Source organism: Ceratotherium simum, chromosome 2 (genome assembly GCF_057802395.1).
Source record: "Ceratotherium simum simum isolate JZ-2026a chromosome 2, ASM5780239v1, whole genome shotgun sequence".
Lineage (NCBI taxonomy): Eukaryota > Metazoa > Chordata > Mammalia > Perissodactyla > Rhinocerotidae > Ceratotherium > Ceratotherium simum.
In genome coordinates, this window is record NC_141901.1 from 25,400,212 (window position 1) to 25,422,202 (window position 21,991).

Sequence of the window (21,991 nt, forward strand, 5' to 3'; positions counted from 1 at the left end):
ATGGAGAGGGGAGGGCGCCACCTACTGGAACAGTAGACGGATGCATTATCTTCCTTAGGCTGCCCATCTGTGACAAGACTGATGGAAATGCAGTAGTCGGTTAGTTAGAACAGAATAAAAAGTCATCCCTTCCATCACCTAGACATCAGTGATATCAGCCAAGGAGGAAAAATCCCCTCCTTGGGCCTTAGATTGCACCTGTAACTTCCATTGCAAGTTACAATGGAAAGTCTTTGCCCGTAACGGAACCACACGTGGAAAGTGTGATATCGCAGCCAAACCACTCCCAGGCAAAAAGCAAAACCTCAGGGTCCTGCACACACAGCATGCTCACGAAGGAGGTCCTGCATTGAGGCAATCAATGAATGAATGTCTGTGGGTTTTCTGTGTTTAACTTCTTGACCCAGTGATACGTGGTCCCTTTGCTTCAGATAACCTTTACCCCAGCTCTGCCTGTCAGTGTGCTGACCACCACAAGAAGAGAGGCAGGGAGTGCTGAGGGCAGGGGCTTCTCCCAGGACTGATGTAGTTTAAAACAAAAAAAGACTCCTTTTCCAAAGACTCTTTTTCAAGAGTCTGGGTGTACCACAGTTTATTTATCCATTCATCTACTGAAGGACGTCTTAGTTGCTTCCAAGTTTTGGCAATTGTGAATAAAGCTGCTGTAAACACTCATGTGCAGGTTTTGGTGTGGACATACCTCTCCTATGTAAGTGCATCCAGCAGCTATGCTTTTAGTTTAGGAGCTCAAGAAAGACCCATGTTTCTTTTGTTCTATTTGCTTCACTCTATTCTTATCTATTGTGTGTGTAGGTTCAGCACCAATTTGAAAAAAGCAGACTCATGGTGTACCTGTGGCCATATATTCTGTATTTTTTCCAGGGGGGACCTCACTCAACACACACACTCACCCCTCCCCTTCTCTGTTCATGGTTTGATTGTCTGATAGTCAACCTTTTTGTTGGAGAAATGAGATTTTTATTGTCTTAAAATTAGGCCTGCTGTCTTCATTGTATGCTTGGCGAAATGTGGATTCTGTCCATTTTGACAATTCCTTTAATAAGATTCACACATGCAATGCCCATCAGTGCTTGGAAAAACATTTTAACACGTTAATCCTGCATAGTCTGTAAGACATTAAAATAAGGATTTTAAGGTTATTATTTAGCCTTAAGAACCATGAAGTAAGATCACGGATTTGATTGGCACAGTTTTAGACTTTGCAATAGGTTGGTAACAAGGAAGACCATTTATTTGTTATTTCTCCTTTTTGAGAATGGTGCCTACTCTATATGGAGAGATTTTAAACAATGCTCTAGTAACTCTGGTTAGCCATCCTCCATTTCACAGAAAACAGGACAGAAGCATTAAAAACGAAAGGCATAAGCTCAGGAGGGGCTTATCCTGGGAAAAATTGACAAATAAAGTTCAAATGTCTTTGACTCCAGCCACAACCCAGTATTCCATGACCTTGTCCCTCATCCCAAGAAATCCCCTGAGATCTTCTGTAGGCACAATGAGGGCCTCCCGTTATAGTACACCATCTGGGGCTGCTGCATCCATTGCACATACTTTTGTTTCATACTTTCTTTTTCTTTTTTTAAACAACTTGACTGTTATACTTTTAATACCATAAAATTCACTCCATCGACGAATTTTAGTACAGTCATGCCTTGCTTAACGACAGGGATACGTTCTGAGAAATGTGGCATTAGGTATTTACGTCGTTGTGTGCACATCATAGAGTGTACTTACACAAACCTCGATGTTATAGCCTACTACACACCTAGGCTATATGGTATAGCCTATGGCTCCTATGCTACAAACCTGTACAGAGTGTTACTGTACTGAATACTGTAGGCAATTGTAACACAATGGTAAATAGTTGCGTATCTAAACATATCTAAGCATAGAAATACTACAGTAAAAATATGAAATAAAAGATAAACCATGGTACATCTGTATAGCGCACTTGCCATGAATGGAGCTTGCAGGACTGAAGTTGCTCTGGGTGAGTCTGTGAGTGAGTAGTGAGTGAATGTGAAGGCATGGGACATTACTGAACACTGCTGTAGACTTTGTAAACACTGTACACTTAGGCTACACTAAATTTATAAAAAATATTTTTCTTTAATAATAAATTAACCTTAGCTTACTGTAACTTTTTTACTTTATAAACTTTAATTTTTTAAACTTTTTGACTCTTTTGTAATAACATTTAGCTTAAAACAAAAACACATTGTACAGCCATGCAAAAATATTTTCTTTATCCTTATTCTATGAGCTTTTTCATATTTAAAAAAATTTTTTTAATATTTTTTAAGCTTTTTTGTTAAAAACTAAGACACAAACACATACATTAGCCGAGACCTACACAGGGTCAGGATCATCAATATCACCGTCTTCCACCTCCACATCTTGTCCCACTGGAAGGTCTTCAGGGGCAATAACACCCGTGGAGCTGTCATCTCCTATAACAACACCTTCTTCTGGAATGTGTCCTGAAGGACCTGCCTGAGGCTCTTCGTGAGGAGGTGTCACTTTTCAGAAATATGCCCATGGTGGTTTGGTTGGTTTGTTTCTTTTTTTTTTTTTTATCATAGATTTGCTTGTAAGCAGATAGTGTACTATGAACTTTCCTCTCTATTAATGAAAACCTTTCGATGTTGGGGTCCATGTAGTCAAATTTTTTAAGGAGCTCATTGAGGTCTGCAAAAGCTTCTGCTAAACCCTTCACTGTGAGTTTTCTTGCGGGTTCTTCTTTTTCTTCTCCTGCAGTTTCCTTTTCTCTTGCCTCTTCTTCAGCTATGCGTTCCTGTTCCAGTTCCAACAACTCCTCATTAGTCAATTCCTCAGGAACCACCTCTAAGAGCTCCTCAATGCCATTCTCGTCCACACCCAGGTTAAAGTTGTTTAATATATCAGCCACAGCCTTGTTGATTTTTGCAACTTTCTCATCCTTGGCAAATCCTTTGAAGTCATGGACGAACCTCTTGAGTGTCTTCTTCCAGAGGCACTAGGCAATAGGAATTTTTCAGCTCCATTATAATCTTATGGGACTACCGTCATATATGTGGTCTGTCATTAACTGAAACGTTTTGCAGTGCATGACTGTAAATGTATACAATTATGCAATCATAACCACAATGAAATTTTAGAACAAACCCATCACCCCTTGTGTCCTTTTGCAGTCAGTTCTCACCCCCAGCCTTGGATCCAGGTAAAAGTGATTCTACTTTCTGTTTCTATAGTTTTGTAATTTCTGGAAAATTTATATAAATTAATATGTAGTATTTTGTGTCAATTACCATAATGTTGTAGAGGGTCATTCATTTTGTTGCATATATTAGTAGTTTCTTCTTTTTTAATTGTTGAGTAGTATGCCATTATGTGGATACGCCATGTTTTGTTTATCCTTTCACCAACTGATAGACGTTTAGATATTTCCAATATTTGGCTATTATGAATAGTGCTGCTATGAGTATTTGAATACAAGTTTTTCTGTGGACATACATTTTCATTTCTCTTTAGGTAGATATCCAGGAGTAAAATTACTGGGCCATATTATACATGTACATTTAATCTGTTAGAAATTGCCAAACAGTTTTCCAACGTGGCTGCATCACTGTATCATAGTACATTTCTACCAGTCATATAAGAGGGTTCCAATTTCTCCATATCCCAGACAACAGTTGGTATTGTCAGTCTTTTTAATATTAGCCATTCTAGGGGTATTATAGGTCTCTTGTGGCTTTACTTTGTATTTCTCTTATGACCAATGATGTGACATCTTTCTAAGCATTCATTTGCCATTTGCATATCTTCTTTGGCAAATGTCTATCTAAATCTTCTGCCCATTTTAATTGTTTTTTGGGTTTTTTTGTCTTATTATTATTGACTTGTAAGAGTTATTATTTTGATGTAATCCTCTTTATCAGTTTTTTCTATTATGGATCATGCTTTTGGTGATATATTTTCTTCTAGGAGTTTATACTTTTAATTTTTACATCTAGACCTATGATCCATTTCAAGTTAACTGTTGTACATGGTATGAAGTAAAGATCAAGTTTTTTTTTTTCGTATACAGATATCCTATCCTTTCTGCCATTGAATTGCCTGGTACTTTTATTGAAAATCAAGTGACAATATATGTGTGAGTGTATTTCTGGACTCTTTATTCTGTTCCATTGATCTATATGTCCATCCTTAACACCAGTATCACACTGTCTTTGTTACTGCAGCTTTATAACAAGTATGGAAATCAGTTAGTGTAAGTCAACCAATTTTGTTCTTTTTCAAAATGATTTTGGTTAGTCTAAGTTTCAGGTTGGTGCTTGTTTTTGTAAATAAAGTTTTATTGACAAATAGCCCTACCTTTTCATTTATGTGTTTTCTATGACTGTTTTTAAACTACATTTGTAGAGATGAGTAGTTGCAGTAGAGACTGTGGAATACAAAGACTAAAATATTTACTCTCTGGCCATTTGATAGAAAAAGTTTGCTGGCCCTGGTCTAGGTCCTTTGCATTACCATGTAAATTTTGGAATTAGCTTCTCAATTTCCACAAAACAAGCCTGAAGGAGATCTTGATACAGATTGAGTTGAATCTATAAATCAATTTGAGGAGTACTGCCATCCTAACAATATTAAGTCTTCCAATCCAGGAAATGGTATAACCCTCCATTTATTTAGGTCTTCTTTAATTTGTCTCAGCAATATTTTATAGATTTCAATGATCGAGTCTTTCACTTTTTTGTAAAATTTATTCCTAAATATTTTATTTTTTGACACTATTGTGAATAAAATTTTCTTAATTCTATTTTCAGATCGTTCATTGCTATTATATAAAAATACAATTGATTTTATATTGATCTTATATCCTGCAACCTTCTTAACTCACTTATTATTCTAGCAGGTTTTTAGAGTTTTATTAGTATTTTTTACATGCAAGATTACGTCATCTACAAATAAAGATAATTTTTGTTCTCTTTTTCCAACTTGTATGCCTTTATTTTTCTTGCCTTATTGCATTGGCTAGAACTTCCAGTAAAATGTTGAACAGCAGTGGTGAGAGCAGACATCCTTACCTTGGTTCCAATCCTAGGGGAAGGCATTCAGGTAAGTGTGACATTACTTACAGGCTTCTTGTGGATGCCTTTTATCACATTGAATAAATTCCCTTATATTTCTAGTTTTCTGAGAGTTTTTATCATGAATACGTGTCGGATTTTGTCAAATGTCTTTTCTGTGTCTATCGACATAATCATTTAGCCTTTTCCCTTTATTTTATTAATATGATGTACTGCAGTGATTCTCAACTGGGGGTGATTTCGCTCCCTGGGACATAGTTTTGATTGTGAACTTGGAGATGGAAGAGAGGATGCTACTGGCATCTGGTGAATAGAGGCTAAGGATTCTACGATACATCCTACAATGCACAACAAAGAATTATCTAGCCCAAAATGTCAATAATGCTCAAGTTAAGAAACTCTGATGTATTACATTAATTGATTTCTGAATGTTAAACCAAACCTGCATTCCTGGGATAAACACCACTGGGTTATGTTGTGCAATCCTTTTTGGATGTTGCTGGCTTTTATTTGCTGATATTTTGTTAAGGATTCTTGCATCTCTGTTCATTAGGGATATTAGTCTGAAGTTTACTTTTCTTGTCTTCATTTGGCTTTGAATCAAAGTAATAATGCTCTTAAAGAATGAGTAGGGAAGTGTTCTTTCCTCCTGAATTTTCTGAAAGAGTTTGTGTAAGCTTGATATTATTTCTTTAAGGGTTTGATAGAATTCACCAGTAAAGTTATCTGGACTAAGACTTTCCTGTGCGTGAAGATTTTAAGTTCAATTCAAATTCAATTGCTTTACTTAATTCAGATTTTCAATTTCTTTTTGAGCCAGTTTTGGCAAGAATTTGTCCAGTTCATAAACATTTCCAAATTTGTTGACATAAAGTGTTCATAATATGCATTTACAAATTATTTCAATTTCTGTAGGTTATGTAGTTAAGACCTCTCTTCCAGTCTAGATTTTGATAATTTATTTATTTTTTTTCTTGATCTAACTGTTTCAATTTTGTTGATCTTTTCAAGAAGAAATTACTGGTTTTCTTTTTTCTCTATTGTTTTCCTGTTATTTATTTCACCTATGATCTTTATTACCTCTCTTCTAAGTTGGGTTTACTCTTCTCTTTCTAGCTTTTAAACAAGAAAGCATAGATCATTGACTTTAGATCTTCCTATCTAATATAAATGTTTAAAGCTGTAAATTTCCTTCTAGGTACAGCTTTGCTACATCCAATAAATTTTTATATACTGTGTTTTCACATATATTCAGTTCAAGATATTTTCTACTTTCTCCTGTATTTTCTGACTCATACCTTATTTAGACATGGTGTTGTTTAATTTCCAAATATTTGGGAACTTTCCAGATTTCTGTTGCTTATTTCTAATTCCATTCTACTCAGGGAACATATTCTGGATGATCTGAGTCTTTTTCTATTTATTAAAACTTGTTTATGGCACAGAGTATGATCTATCTTGGAAATATTTCATGTTTATTCTGCTGTTGTTGGGTGGAATGATCTACAAACTTCATTTAGGTAAAGGTGGTTGATAGTGTTGTTCAAGTCCTCTGTATTCTTACTCATTTTTGGTTTTCATGTTCTAGCAACTGTTGAGAGATGGGTATTGAAATCACTGACTTTAATGGCAGATTTGCCTATTTCTTCTTGCAGTTCTATCATGGATCCTCTTGATTAATTGGCATCTTCATAATTGTTAAATGACCTTCTTTATCTTTAATAAAATGCTTCGCATTGAAATCTTTGACATTAATATAGTCACTCCAACTTTCTTTTAATTATCAAGATGGTATATATTTATCCATTCTATCAGTTTTCTATTGCTGCATAACAAATTACCCTAAAACTTAGCAGCTCAAAATGACACATTAATTCCCAGTTAGGAAATCTGGGCACAACTTAGTTGAGTTCTCTATTTCATGGTCTCTCATAGGCTACAATCAACGTGTGAGCTGGGCTCTGGTCATCTCAAGGCCCAACTGGGGGAGGATCCATTTCCAAGCATACATAGTTGTTGGCAGGATTCAGTTCCTGGTGGGTTGTTATTCTAAGGGCCTGAGTTCTTTGGTGGCCTCAGATCCTTGCGACATTGGCCTCTCTAATATGGCAGCTTGCTTCATCAAACCATGCGAGCAGAGAAGGCAACAGAGAGTCTACTAACAAGACTGAGGTCACAATCTTTTAAAGTAACCACAGAGGTGACATCTCATCACTTTCACTACATTCTGTTGGTCAGAAGAGAAGAAAGTCACTAAGTCCAGCCTACACACAAGGGCATGAATACCAGGAAGCACGAATCCTTGGGGGCTACTTCATACCTCCACCTCTAATTTGGGATTATTATAGGATCCTTCTGAGAACTGTTTTCCTGCTCTTCTGCCTTCAAGGAGTTGGGAGGTTCCTTAATTCTGAAGTTTCATCATAAATTGGTCTTTCTGTACTGGTGGCACCTCCCCCGGCTTTCCAGCACTGCTAAGGATTGTTTTGGCTTTGTATTTTTTGTCATTCCAGTCAAGATTTCGGGAGGGAAGAAAAACAAACTGAGGCCAAGAGAGGTGAAGTAACTAGTTCAGTGGAGTTGGAAAAGAGTCATCACAGTAGAGGGAGAACGCTTTTGTATATATAAACCAAGTGACAAGCCCCTCAATGATTCTGATTGTTTTCAAACTCTCTTTTGGAAAGGGCACAGCATGTGAACAAAAAGGATCTTGAGAACAAAGGCCTCTTGAAGCCAAATCCTGCCAATTATGAAAGCTGTTCTGGGCAGTAAGCTAGATAGATACCTCAAGAAATACCCTGTGTTGTGGTATTTATTATTCAGGATCTTAGTTATTGGTAATTGTACCTTATATATTTAAATAAGATTTAATCATACAGAATAAAAATTTAACCTTTCTTAAAATAATCCAGAGAAAAAAACATTATATAAAGCCTTCTAGATTAACCTTTATGCCATTTACATTGTGAATACTGCTCCTTGATTTATCCACTTCCCATTCCCAGCATCTTTTCATTAGAGATTCTACTGACCCAAATTCTAGCTTTAGCACTCTAAAGTTTTTACCACATTGTAAAGACCCATTCCCTTACCAACATACAATACTATACTTTAAATCTGGTAACGACAATTTGCAAAATATCTCAATCCAACACTAATTTCTGGTCTTTCTTGTTTTTCCCTTAAGTGTACAGGACCTCTGAGAGAGCAGAAAAAGGGCAGATAAGACCACATGGCCTTTTAGACACAAACACACATTCGGGAGCATTCCTTTTAATATTTTACTCCCAAACTCCATTGTTACTAAAACTTATTTCTGCAGAACATTCCTTCACTAAGGCAATTAAAGTTATGATAAAGATTTAAGTTAGGAGGTATTGTATATGATCCATTTTTTCCTAAGAGAAAGCAGTTTACGTACTCCCATAAATGCTGTCAGAAAATGAGGTAGTTTCTTGTAGACATTTATAATATAGCACAGTTTCTCAAACTTGATTCTCATATTCTTTCAGTATTCACATATTACCTTCTTATAAATGATGTATCTATAATGAATATCTAAGTTAAAAAACTAATACACATTCTAGTTTCTTTTTCTTATGTTTCCTGTAATCAGAATGTATTCATCATTTATTTTGGGGAAGCACAAAGAGAAAGAAAGATCTTGCTTTGAGTTCTAGGTCAGATTATTATTCTTTTGAGGAGATCCTGATACCGTGTTAAGCGATCAGCAGTTATTAATATTTATGGGTACTATTCTTTTGATAGGAAGAAACATTAAAATAATAGAACATATTTAATAACTAATCTTGGTACGTTAAAAAGTACTTGCAACATTCTTAATATTTTGGAAAATCATGACTGTCACGTTTTTTTGATTGTTCCCTACATCTATTCCTAAAAAGAATGTAGGCTTATATTAAAACAAAATTTTATATTCTTCCATCTTTGTTTTAAATTATATTTTACTCACTTAATTGTAAGATTATTAAATAAAGGTTTTGATTATAACTTACCTTTACCTCATCCATCTTACACTGGAATTAAACCATATAGAAAAAACATTTTTTCATTAATATTACCAGATGTGTCAACAGTGTGATTTATTTTTAGTTATGTAATGAGAAAAATACTTGGGTGTAGATTTTCCAAAAATGATAACCTTGAAATTAATGAAATGATCATTAAAAGATTTCTAGGTTTTGCTTTCTTATAAAAAAATATTTAGAATTTCACAGTGAAGAGGTCCTAAATTCCTCAAACATAAAATTATATAAAAATAGAAGACATAGACATCTTTAACTCTTTAATCCTTTGATTAAGCAGCAAGCATATCACTCTTCCAGGCCAAACACTGCTTAAACAAAAAAGAAAAATAATGACGTGCAAAATATTTACAAAATATGCAAAGCACACAATAAAGACATCTCACTATATACATGTGTCATATTACTAAGGAAGCTAAGATTTTTCTACTGTGTGCTCTAGTGTATGTAAATCAAATTACAGCACATCCCTCAGATACAGCACCTTGACCAATGGCTGGGATAGAACAGATTTTAAATGAGTCACAATATACTTAACTGCTGGACAGATACTGGTGCTGACCAACTTGATTGACATATCCCACATACTGTATACTGAAGGTCTACTGACAAGTGACAAGACAATAAAAGCTGTATAGTATGCACATATGCAAGACAATCTAAGTAATTTAAAAATGCTTTAGATATTTTAAGATTTATAACTGTCCCCCGTGGCTTTTAAAGTAAAAATAAGTATAAATTCTTGAATATTAAGAATTTTAAATCAGATTTTTATCTTGTTATAATCCAGGGGCAGCAACCATTTAAGATGATCCAATGAGAAAAAAAAATGACACATCCTGGAAAAAGTTTATGCCAGAATTTAAGGTCCTTATGAACAGAAGCAGTCTAAACCTCAAAATTAAAACTAATCAATGGATTTAAGTCTATAACTCTTTAAAGCTTTAGAGCCAATGGCAGGGACTATTTTTCCAATATTTTGGGAATATATGTCCTCTCAAAACATAAATTAGCGCCTTAGACGTTGACCATTTTGTGAAGTAGTTCTAAATGTGATGAGAATGTGAATGTGCAAACATTTAGCCTTAACTTCCACTAGTATAGCAATCTAAGTGATCTGTACCTTTGCACAAGTCATGATTCCAATATGAAATCATTGTATCAAAAATATTAGTAACACATTGTTGATAAATACTATCACTTGTAAAATATTCTTTGTAGGTGCTTAATGATTATGTGTTGAATTAAGAAGACTTGAAATGTTTGTTTCTTTATAAAAAGGGGTGTCAGCATTTTAAGTGTTGTAACAGCACAACTGTGACAATATACTGATACATCTTCAGATAACACGCAACAAATTCTTAAATTTACTTTATGAAATAACGTTGATGATTTAACCCTAAACCAAACCCATGAGTACAGGTCAGCTGCAAGGAATACACAAATGTATCCAAAGAGTACAATAGAGATTTATCAAGAAAACATCCTTTATATTAAATGCAGACCATATTAATAAGTATGAGGGAAATTTTAAGTTCAGAACCTAAACACAAAAACGGTATTGTAAATAAATGCTTCCATAACCACTATCTCCACATAACTGACAAAATATAATTCTCTTCTAAAGTCCCCAAATGTAGGCAACTACTAGTTAAAAGCAGATAGCACTTAGAAACGTTAAAAAAAAACAAACCAAATTAACTCCATTTTCAAGGAACTTAAAGACATTATACTTCAATAAACTAAGTCTTCATTTGTATGTAAAATTATTATTCCAATCTTACTACTCAAAGATGATGGGTCAATGACCTTTAAGCAACAACTTTGCACTAGGACCCTAAACTGTATGTTAAAGGGTTAGTAGGTTCAGTACATTCTTTGTGGTTTCACATAATTGCTTTGCAATTGATTAAACTGCTTTCTTTTAAAGGAATATATTAAAATTCCTTTAGGAAAAAAAGCAAGATTTTTTGAAAAAAGGGATATGCAGCTAAAATTTCTTATATATGCATTAAATGAACATATGTCAAAATCTGAAATGCAGGCTATTTATTCTTGCACTCCTAACATAGGAAAATGTTAAAAATTAAATTAAAGAAAAAAAGTCAAACATCCTTAAGAAACTTAAGGAGTTTTCATAATTCCTAAGTCAATATTCCTGTACTAAAAGCCTTGACTACGAAAAGGCAGGAATATAAAGAATTTCAATAAAATAAATACAGTAAAAACAAAAAAACCTTGGTATATAGAATACTTAATCTTTTTTTTTTTATGAGATCACGTCGCTGAACGTACACTCTAGAAAGGAGGCTAACTGTAGGTTTTTTGTTGTATAACATTTCAGTTGCATGAATTAAAAAATTTCTTAGACATCCACTTATGCTAGCCCACTGCCACAGAACTAGTGTGCAGCCTCAGTATCTAGGAAGGATTATTCTTTCCTCTTTTGCATCAATCAGATGAGCAGTGGTATAATGATGGGGTGAAAAGTTACTGCAGCTCTGTCCAACTTAATTTTAGTGCAGTGAGGACTGTGAATCTGTCTGAATTCCGATAAGTGATGGTGGCTGTTGACCACCAACTGTGGACAACACTGGTCTTGGGTTTAGACGTGGTGGCATAGAATTAGCAGGGCGAATGAGAGGTGGTGGAGGCTGATTTAGAGTTGGCCGGGGCTGGATGAACCGAGCCTGCTGCTGGAGTGGAGGAGGCTGCCGGTGAAGAGCAGGGGCAGCAGGCAGTGTTGGACGAAGCAGTGGTGGAGGCTGGTTCAGGGTGGCAATGGGGGCTGTTGGTGTTGGAGTGGATGACGGGGCAGGAGGTGATGGACCCAGAGTCCGAGGAGCCTGTGGGGTCTGTGCCTAGAGGTGAGGAAACAAAAATACACGTATGAGATGATAGTTCCTAATGAACTTAATACAATATAGTTTGGGCTGTCACAGGAAAAACAAAACAAATCAAAACAAAACAAAAACAACACAAGTGTTTTTTGGAAGCAGAAGCTTCTTTTATTTTAAACAAAACAAAACAAAAAACCAAAAACCGAAAAAGCAACAAAGCTACCAAACAGGCATCTTTATTAGTAAACAGCTTAACACTGGAAATAAAAATAAGACTTATGAAAGAGCAATACACTCTCCATTCTTCTAGGATCAGAACTTAGCATGTCATTATGACTTAAGAGTCACGAGAGATGCACCACTGAGTAAGTGTATTGTCAACCTTTCATGCTCATTTAGCTAGTCCTCTGACAAATTAACCTTACAGAATACCACACAAAATGGTGAATCCTCAACTCATATTAGCTCAAATTCCATACACAAACACACCTCCTCTTCTTCATCAGTGCTCTTCCCTGATGGCACATTAGAAGCACTTTTTGTCTCCTCCCCTAAAGTAGAAGCATCACCATTAGAAGCCTGGGTTCCTTGTTCTGCTTCCCACTCCTGCAATACCTCCTCTAAGTTAAACCGACGCCTGTAGTTTACAAAGAAGTTCTTCACTTGGCCAACAGTCTTGTTGCCAATTACATCTGCAATAGCTTGAAAATCTTTACCATATTTGCGGACACCTGGAAGGCAAAGTAAATAATACACCTGTGAAGGATCAATAAGGAGAGCTGTGTGTACTATACATCATGCACACACAAAAGATACCAGCAATGAAAATCCTTTCTGATAAACTCTGCTCATTTCTCAATTCTGAGATACAGGCTAAGATATCAGGGTCACAGATGAAAACTATCAATTATGTCATTGCATCGAGCCAGCCACTTGCCTTCAACTGAACAATCAGAAACTTACCATTTTTTACATACTCAGTTATTTTCTCCAATCCTCTCTTGAACTCTCAAATACAGTCCATTTATTGTAAAGCATTGAATTCTTTGTTCCATCCTCAATTCCACATTCATTTATTTCCCTAGTAGCCAGTCACCTAAATTTGAGCAACACCGTTTGTAAACAAAACTGGATGGGAATGAGCCATCTCTTTTATCCCCTCAATGGACTGAGTGAATAGTCTTAGGGTTCCCCCATTAAGAAAAGCATTTTAATTTTGGTCTTAATACAAACTTCAGCATGATTACTTGCCTATCTCACCAGGGTACCGATGAATAGAAATGAGATAAGAATTTAAACATAAAAGGCAGGAGAATTATCACAATCTGACGGATAAAAAAAGGGAAGCTATTTTTCAGTTACTTGGATTTTAACTCAACTAATAGTTCTAAAGACTGTATGTATGAAGGATTCCTGTCTATGCCCTACAGCCTAAAGAACAAGGTTATAGTAGTGACTGCTCGGAGAGCACTTGTACTTATCATCACTACCTTAAATTTAAGAAGGATTGTACATTCAGTTATTTGAGAACCTAACTTTTCATTATGGAAATTTTAATGTAATGAAGGATAATATTTGCCTTATGAACTTGACATAGTCAATTATGCTACGGAATTTTAAATGACTTTATATAATCAGATGGATAATAATTTGCTTTTAAGGGCTCATTCTAGAAAGAGACGCACTTAGCTCAAAATGTAAAAGTTGTCAAAAAATTTTGATTTTACAATTTGATAACTGCTTTTTAAAACACCAGAAAACAGCAACTCATTAATTACAGAGATGAGAAAGGAGAAAAAAAATTCTGATGCTTGTGATATTAAAGTCTGTAATTTAACCTAAGCAACCAGAAATAGGGGGATTTAAATAAACTTAACATGCATACAAGCACAGATGAGAGAATAATATAAGGATATGTTATTACCCCAGCAGAAATGATAGATATAGTCTTACTGATACCTATTGGTATGATATACACAATCACCTTAAAGCACCATCATGATATAACATAATTCCTGTTTTTAAATTCTGCCCTTATTTTATACTGAGAACTTGGGAACAAGTATCTCCTGCTACATTCACCCAGCTAGGCTTGACTCTACAGGGAGTTCCTTCATCTTAGAGCATTTTGGGCAGGAGGTCTGACATTACTAAGCTATAACCATATCCCATTTTTAATAGAGAGTTTTGGGTTTGTAAACTGTGCTCATTTTTTTCTGTTTTCAAACAGAAAGACATATGTATGACTATAAAGTAATAATAATACTTAAACATTGTTTACAGTATTTCAGCAACATAAATGATTTATATTCTCTTTAAATCCACAAGCTGATTTCCAGTTTGAACTTCATAACTGAGTATAAATTCTAATGGTGACTAGGTTCCACTGAGGGTTTATTTTGCAATAAAAATACAAGGTTATTTCATATTAGGAACTATTACTATATATTCAAGTACTTCTCTACTACTTATACTTTGGAAAATAGCAACTCATATGAGATTGCTGCACTGAAAAATCACTACTAATTAAAAATCAGATACGGTGTTTTATCAGTATACTAATTTTCATAAGAGATATTTAATTTACATTCTAGAAATGACCAAACCTACTGAATACATGAGTTTAGAAATGAAAATCTTAAATAAATCCCGGATTAGATCTGTCTTCATAGCAAGAAGTCACACTAAGACTGACTCTGACTCCAACTCTGAAGATTTACAACTCTCAGAACCCCTATTTGTTTAGCAAAATAAATTCCAAAACCTACTTCTAAGTTGTCCCCATGTCTGTTCCATTGTATACCCATCCCCTCTTCTTCTGACTCTATTCTGTTTGATCTTCCACTTTATTTTCTCTTGCTCAATGGATTTTATCTTGTCACCAATATTGTTGCATTTTCAGAATTACAAACTCCAAAACCAAAATTATTTTCTATAGGAGCTTTAGTTTTCCCACACACTTTGGATGTCAAGGACTTTTTCCAAGTCACCTAGGTTCTGAGTCACCTAGATATGTTTATTATTAACTCATGTATGCCAGTCTTATATCAACGACTTTGCAAAATCTTAAAGCTCAGACCACAGTGCAGACTTCTGTAGTCTGGCTGAGGATCCCGAACATATCCTGAGAATAAGTGGGCCCGGATATTAATGTCCTCAGCCTGCAGGACGGCTGGGCAGGGTTTGGAATAGCTCAAGCTCCTTGGCAATCTCCTCTGGACAACAGTGGCCTCATTTATTTGCCCCAGTGTGTTGTGACAAATTTCATATTTTCTCTGTGTGCCACGATGTGAAAAGGGTTGGGAAGTACTGTCCTATGGAAAACAAATCAGCACCAGCATTCCTACAATGCTCAGTACACGGGAAGCGCTCAGGAAATATAACTGATTTTTCTTCCCTATAAGGCTTCATTCTATTTTTCTTCCCCAAACCACAAGAGTCACATATGGCTGACTTCTTTATCACCTTCACACTCCCCATGACGCTGCTCAACAGCATATTTTGGTTAGAGGGTGCAATTCTTCAGCTCTATACTGTGGCTGATAACTAGGCAAACTCGAGTGAAACACCAACAGGAGACTTAATGGGACTGCTCCTTCAGAAGAATCCCCAGTTAGGCTTCTGGAGGACAAACTAGCAGGGGTAGGTAGCAATGCGAGCAACTAACTTTCACAACATATGACATCAGAGCTACTTTAGTTCCAATCTGTACCTGAGAGAAGGGTGGTCCATTCGTTTCTCACAGTTTATAATAAACTAGGCCACCTGATTGCCTTATCAGCAAGGGAGTTAAATGAAGTGATTAAATCTCTCTTCCTGAAGATGTAAAAGGCTTAGGTCCATCTGAACCATGGTTTTAAATTAAACTTCTCACCTTTAGGGCAAGAGGTCAGTTTTCAAAGGTTAATGGAAGAAAACTTTCGAGAACCCTGGAAGAGGTAACTTATAAATTTCCCAGGGAGAGAAAAAAAATGTTTTCAGTCAAATTTCTAAATTTCATTTGAAAGTTACAATGAAACAACCTGGCTTCCTATGCTGGCAGATGATACTTTATAATCTTTAATATATACTTTTAAAGTTGTGTTTGGGAATTAACATAATATCATTAGGATACTGTTATCATCACGTTTTATGAAAGCCCACATTTTCCAACCAGTGTTCTATACTACCCAACAAAAAAACATACATTTATATTTTTTGAGCTTTGGCTAGTAACATAGTAACTTCAGGAGCATTTCTAATATGGTATTTCCCAACTCTGGACAGGAAATTATAGACTTTTTTTTTTCTTAGATAGAAGGGATATCAGGAATTTGCTTTTGCTATGTTTAAAAAGTTATTTTTAAAATCTGATTTTGGATTACCAAAAAAAAAAAAAAAAGCCAAAATATTACAGTGGCAAGCTGCTTCTAACTAAAGTGAAATTTTGGGGGATATTTTTTCCTGCTTTTTACAGCAAAATTTCTTAAAGTGAGGATATATTTAGTATAATTTAAAAATGATAATTTTTCAAAAATGTATTTTTGAAATAAGAACATAGCAACATCCAGAAACTCCAGGAATGTGGTTCTTTCCTATCAATAGAGATTAATTTTAAACTCAAATCATTTGGGAACATGCATTTCCTTCCAACTCCTGTAAATCTCTTCAAGAATTCAAATTAAAGAAGGTCAAAAAGATATCAACAGCAGTGGAACAGTGATTGGTGCATCTAAGCGACGGCTAAAAGTCAAAATCATATATTCCCTTTCCAGTGTCTAGTCGTTCTCTTCTGAGTCTTGCATTCCCATCTTCCTTGTTATAAGTTAAATTCCATCACAAAAATGTTGGGAATTTTGAATCATTAATTATTTGAAGCAAGTGCATCAGAGGGCTGATGATTATACTTTTGGGCCTCCACTGTTATGATATCTGTTATCATAGGAGAAACTCTCTAAGTAAATAGGTGCCTTTTAGATGGCAAGTATGAATCCCCTATCTCCACTTCCTTTTGATTGTTCATGTACAGGGTTACAATCCTTATTCTTAATCAACTGCCAAATCTCTTTTTTCCCTAATTTAGGAACCATTCTAGCTTTTTTTTTTAAGTATGAGATAAAATTAGAAAGAAGACAATTTCTAGACTTGCAACTTCATTTCTCCTAAAAAGGCATGAATGTATGAACTACAGGGGTAGAAGGTAACATTTAACTGTAAGCATTTCCCGTTTTATATGAGAAGGCAGGCAATATGAAAAAAACCCTAAAAATTAAAGTTGACATCTTGATAAAATTGGAAAAAAATTTCGTTGTTGTTTATCCTAAAATAGCACAAATATTTCAGATGGAGTACATATTTTTTTTTAGCACTAATGACTACGAAATGAATACATTTAAGAGGAGACCTAAAATACTGTATACCATGCATCTCCCCCATACACTTTAAAGGTAAATGTTTTGTGCTATCATTTAAATGTATTGTTATTTTTTGAAAATAGCTAATAATTGTTCCATTTTACATGAAAAAAAATGCACCTAGAATCTAATTCCTTTTTTAATTATTGCTAAATAAGGAATGCTTATCATATGAACATCAAGATTGATTTTAGGATAATTTCTAAAAGCACTATAGATTAGAAAAAAATACTTATATATATGACACAAGCTACAAACAGGGATATTTCACCATTAATGCAAATATGTGAAGACTATAATTGGTCTGTTAACTAATTTTTTATAACAGAAAATTTAGATACTTAAGGCTGGAATAGATCACAGAAATTGGAGAAAGACCATTCTTGGCAAGTATTTTAAGAGAATTAAATTATCGGCATTTATAATATCCCACTTGGGGATCTTAAAGAATGTTATTGAAAGTTATAACATATCTAGAACTAAAACTAACATAATAAAGTGATAGACTACAGAAGTATAAATAAACATTCCTATTTGGTCTGAGCATGATTTTTTTCCCCTTCCAAATAAGGGAGAAAGAAGAAAAATAGTTTATTAATTATTTACATATTTATTACTCGAATAATAGCTACTTATTTAAGTATTTGTTTTTTCAATGGTTAGTATTTAGTTAACAACAATATGAGGAGAGGGGAAGTAAAGTGGGAAATATATATTTAAACCCTAGGGAATGATATTAATACATTTATTTGGTTTTAAAAGAGTTATAAAGAAAAGTTTATTTAATAGTAGAGTTATAAATCTCACTAGTGACATTAGAGTCAATATTTCTCTTTCCTGACTGTAATAGTCAACTATGAGCAAGATAAAATAAAGCATTTAATAAATCAGTGTCAAATGAGAATATATGTAAAATGCCTTGAATATAAAGTGCTAAATTAAAACATGTTAATATCAAAACATAAATGAATTATTATTACTTAATAAAACTGAAATGGCCATAAGAATATCACATAAAGGTTTATCATAAATAAGGATTAAAAAGAAGAAAACAATTGCCTACTAAGATAAGTACTTCTGGATAGCAAACTATAAACAGGTTAAAATAAAACTGCAGTTATGTACCTTAACCACACAGACTCAGGTACAGGTGACATTATTATATGATTATACCGTTTATAAGACACACTTCTGAGCATTATATAAATGTGTGGGTACATGAGGCAAAAATGGTACTTTTTAATTTTCCCTAAAATAACTATTTTGGACACAATAGCTTTATATTGTTTTATGTAACAACAACAACAAAAAACTCCAAAAAACAAAAACAGAAAAACTAAAAAACCCAAAGTGAAAACAAAAATTCCACACAGAGAGTCAAAATAAATAAATAAAAACAAAGACATCCACATATTAAGAAAGTGCTTTCAAAATCCTAAGAACATGCATATTTCTGTATAAATTACTGCATTAATGTATTTTATTTAAGGATTACTTTTTAAATTGTGCATAAGAATGTAATACTGAATATACCTCAGTAGAGAGGAAATGTTTGATTATATTTGTAAACACTCCATGCTTTGAATATTTATAAGCTGAGATAATGTCCACGTATATAGCTCAAACTATATATGTAAATCTTGCCATCATCCCTTCCCTTGAATGCATGTTTGCATGATATCCAACCGAGCCATAAGATTCAATAGACTCTACCACATAAAGTAGTGCTGTAGAACAGTATCAAATCCTGAGTGCTGTATAGAGAAACGTTAGCCTAGATTTTCCCAGGTGCTTCTCTCTAGAAAATTCTTTCGCTAGCATAATTCTTATACTAGAGTACAGAAGTAAAAAACTAACCTTTAAGCAACTGAGTACTGAAAACCAGGGTTAAATTCTAGAGGGTACATACACTACAATGGAGAGAAACAGGCTTTACAACAACAGCAATGCCTACTCATATAACTATGTTAGAGCTATAAGTTATAGTTCTAACTCAATATGAAGCGGTCACTGAAAATACTAATTTTTTAATCAAAAATTTGAATTGTCAGTTTCTAATTTTAAAGCAGCTATTATTGAACATTACAAACGAATTAAACTTTGTTCTGCCTCATTCAGAAACTTAAGTTATACAATTATAGCCATGCTCAATGCACATCCAGGACCCTGCAACCATAGGATCAAGTATTTTTATTTATGAAATGACTGTGTTTTGCTGTATAGGCCAAAGAGGACGCTGACATCATCCTGTGACATTTTCAAATCACACTGGCTGGGTAATTCTTACTCATTCAAATCAAAATGGCAGTCATCTATCAATCAATCTTTAATTTCATTATTCACATCCAAATGATACTTCCACTGCATTTTTGAGTTAAATATGTTCTCTATGTTTGAATACCTGGAAATATTTTTAAAGGTATACTTATATGTTTCACTGGGGCCCAACTCTCTTACAGTAGTTAACGTAGATAAAAAAGCTATTAGTACTCCACACAAAGAGAACTTAGCCAGGAAGAAACAAATTGTAAACCAAACTGAAAATTACACAATCAGTCCTGCAGATAGTTTATCTTGAAGGGGAAAAAAATCTACACACTGAATAAAAATATACAATTTGCCCTTGTTTAAGTAATTCAAACATGAGAAAATCCAAGTTCATAAGGATTCCAATTTTCCCATGGGTATTCATGAATCAAAAACTGTTCTGCCATATAATTCAACAAAGCATTCTTATAAATAGTGCATTTAAAATGCTATTATATATTTTTTGATATATCTCAAGTCTCTCTTTTGTAATATATATATTTTAAAAGCCAGGTTTCTAAACATTCAGTGGCACATCTCTTAAGTAAGATATGATACACTAAAAGTTAAGCATAACATTAATATTTTCAGTACTTGACATTTATCAAATAGATGAACACTATTATACAGAGTAATTAGAGAAACCTGAACATATAATTGTTTGTGCTTTTAATGATGAGTTATCAACGACTGATATAGTAAGAATAAACCCAATTGCAGAATACTGAAGCAGAGGCACAGAAAGACCATATGACTTGTTCAAGCTTGTCATCACCATCATTTATTTAGTGCTGAGAATGTGTTACGTGCTGTTCAGGACCCAAAATGCACACAGGCTCAGTATGTTACATCTACAAGTATAAAACAGAATTCTTGCTCACCAGGACTTTATGGTGAACACAAGAGCCCTTTCTTGATGCATTTCTAAAGGAAGGGAAGAACTATGGTAGTCATCTTTCATGACAAGTTAAATAATTATTAACAACAATAACTGCTTATCTTTAATATACCTTGCACTGCTAGAAGCTGCTCCTCTGTGGTCCAACGGGCATTAATTTTCTGATTTGACTACAAAATTAAAGAGAAGTTTCCTAATGAGGATATGAAGACAAGACATTTTTCCAAAGTGCTTACTTATTTTCTTTTAACTTTTCACCAAATCACAGACATGAGATTACTAAAATCCTGATTTATGAAGATTCCATTTTTATAAGGATTAAGAAATATATTCTGAGATACCTTTTACCCACACAAGAAGATAATGAAAGGGAAATGTACCAATTTGGGAGAATGAACAACATTCGCATTTATACTCTAGTCAGAGATATTAAAACTGAGGAAATCTATTAGTCACCCATTTTCCAACTGCAGTGTTCCTATCACACATTGCAAATGTTAATTTTAGCCTAGTTTTAAACATTTAAGAGACTTTATTTTCTTTAGAGACGATCTGTGACTCTCTCTAAAATTTCTTCTCTTCATATTTAGATTAACTCTATCCTCACCCCACCAAAAAGTGTTGAATAAATTAACATAAAACTGTAGATGAGGCCTAAGTCCTAAAATATTTCTTTAAATTTCTGAAGCAGAAAGTGACCCACTGTAAGAACAGATTTTTCCCCTCAAGACCTCCCATATTTCTCCCATTATTTTTGTTTAAATAAAATCTTAGTTTAGGATTTTTATTATGGCAATATTACAGTATTAAACACTCAATCAAATTTCATTAGTGTACAAACTGCCCAGATAAAGTGGCCTAAAGTAACACATGGACATGTAGGGCAAAACAGAAAGAAAGGCTTCCTTTGAGAAGTGGTTTTAGGTCTTATCTCACTCAGGGTCTTAGCAGTAAGAGTTTCTGCAGTACACAGAGGTTCTGGGTAACACCAACTTTCTCACCAGGAGTGAAGAGGTATAAGTAAGCATTCTGAAGAAAGAATAAAACAAAAATTCAAAATTAAAAACAAATTCTTAGAGAAGAAAGGAAAAAGTAAAAAGAGGCTGAGTAAAGGAGGGAAAAACCTAAAACAGACAGCACTGAATTCCAGATAATGAGATTAAAAATGGACAGCAAGGCAGGCCAAGCAAAGACAGTGGATAAGCCTCAAGGTTAGGATGCCAGTGATGAGGCAAAGGAATAACAGCAAAAAGGTAAAGAGAAAGAGGGGGAACAGGACTACAGAAGCAGTAACAAGAAAAGGGTGAACCAAGACTAAAAAAATGAAAAGAAAAAGGTGATGACAGAGGAAAAAGTAGAAATTTTAAACACATATTCTCCAAAAAGAGGAGTTAACAAGAATGGAGTAGAACTAATA

At 34.3% G+C, this 21,991-nt stretch overlaps 1 protein-coding gene across 5 annotated transcripts in view; it reads right to left on the reverse strand.

Moving 5' to 3' along the window:
- Window positions 1-9,383: 9,383 nt before the first annotated feature.
- The window catches only part of RCOR3 (REST corepressor 3), a 47,729-nt gene continuing 35,121 nt past the window's right edge, over window positions 9,384-21,991 (reverse strand). For 3 of the 5 annotated variants that reach the window (XM_004424876.3, XM_014783327.2, XM_087439442.1), the window contains 3 exons: window positions 20,687-20,744; window positions 12,466-12,707; window positions 9,384-11,997 (listed from right to left, as the gene is read on the reverse strand). In XM_004424876.3, coding sequence (XP_004424933.1) covers window positions 11,653-11,997; window positions 12,466-12,707; window positions 20,687-20,744 — 645 coding nt within the window. In that variant the 3' untranslated portion in view covers window positions 9,384-11,652. Of the gene's footprint in view, window positions 11,998-12,076; window positions 12,708-20,686; window positions 20,745-21,991 lie in introns of those variants that run through there. The other 2 variants (XM_004424877.3, XM_014783329.2) reach the window with 2 other exon arrangements.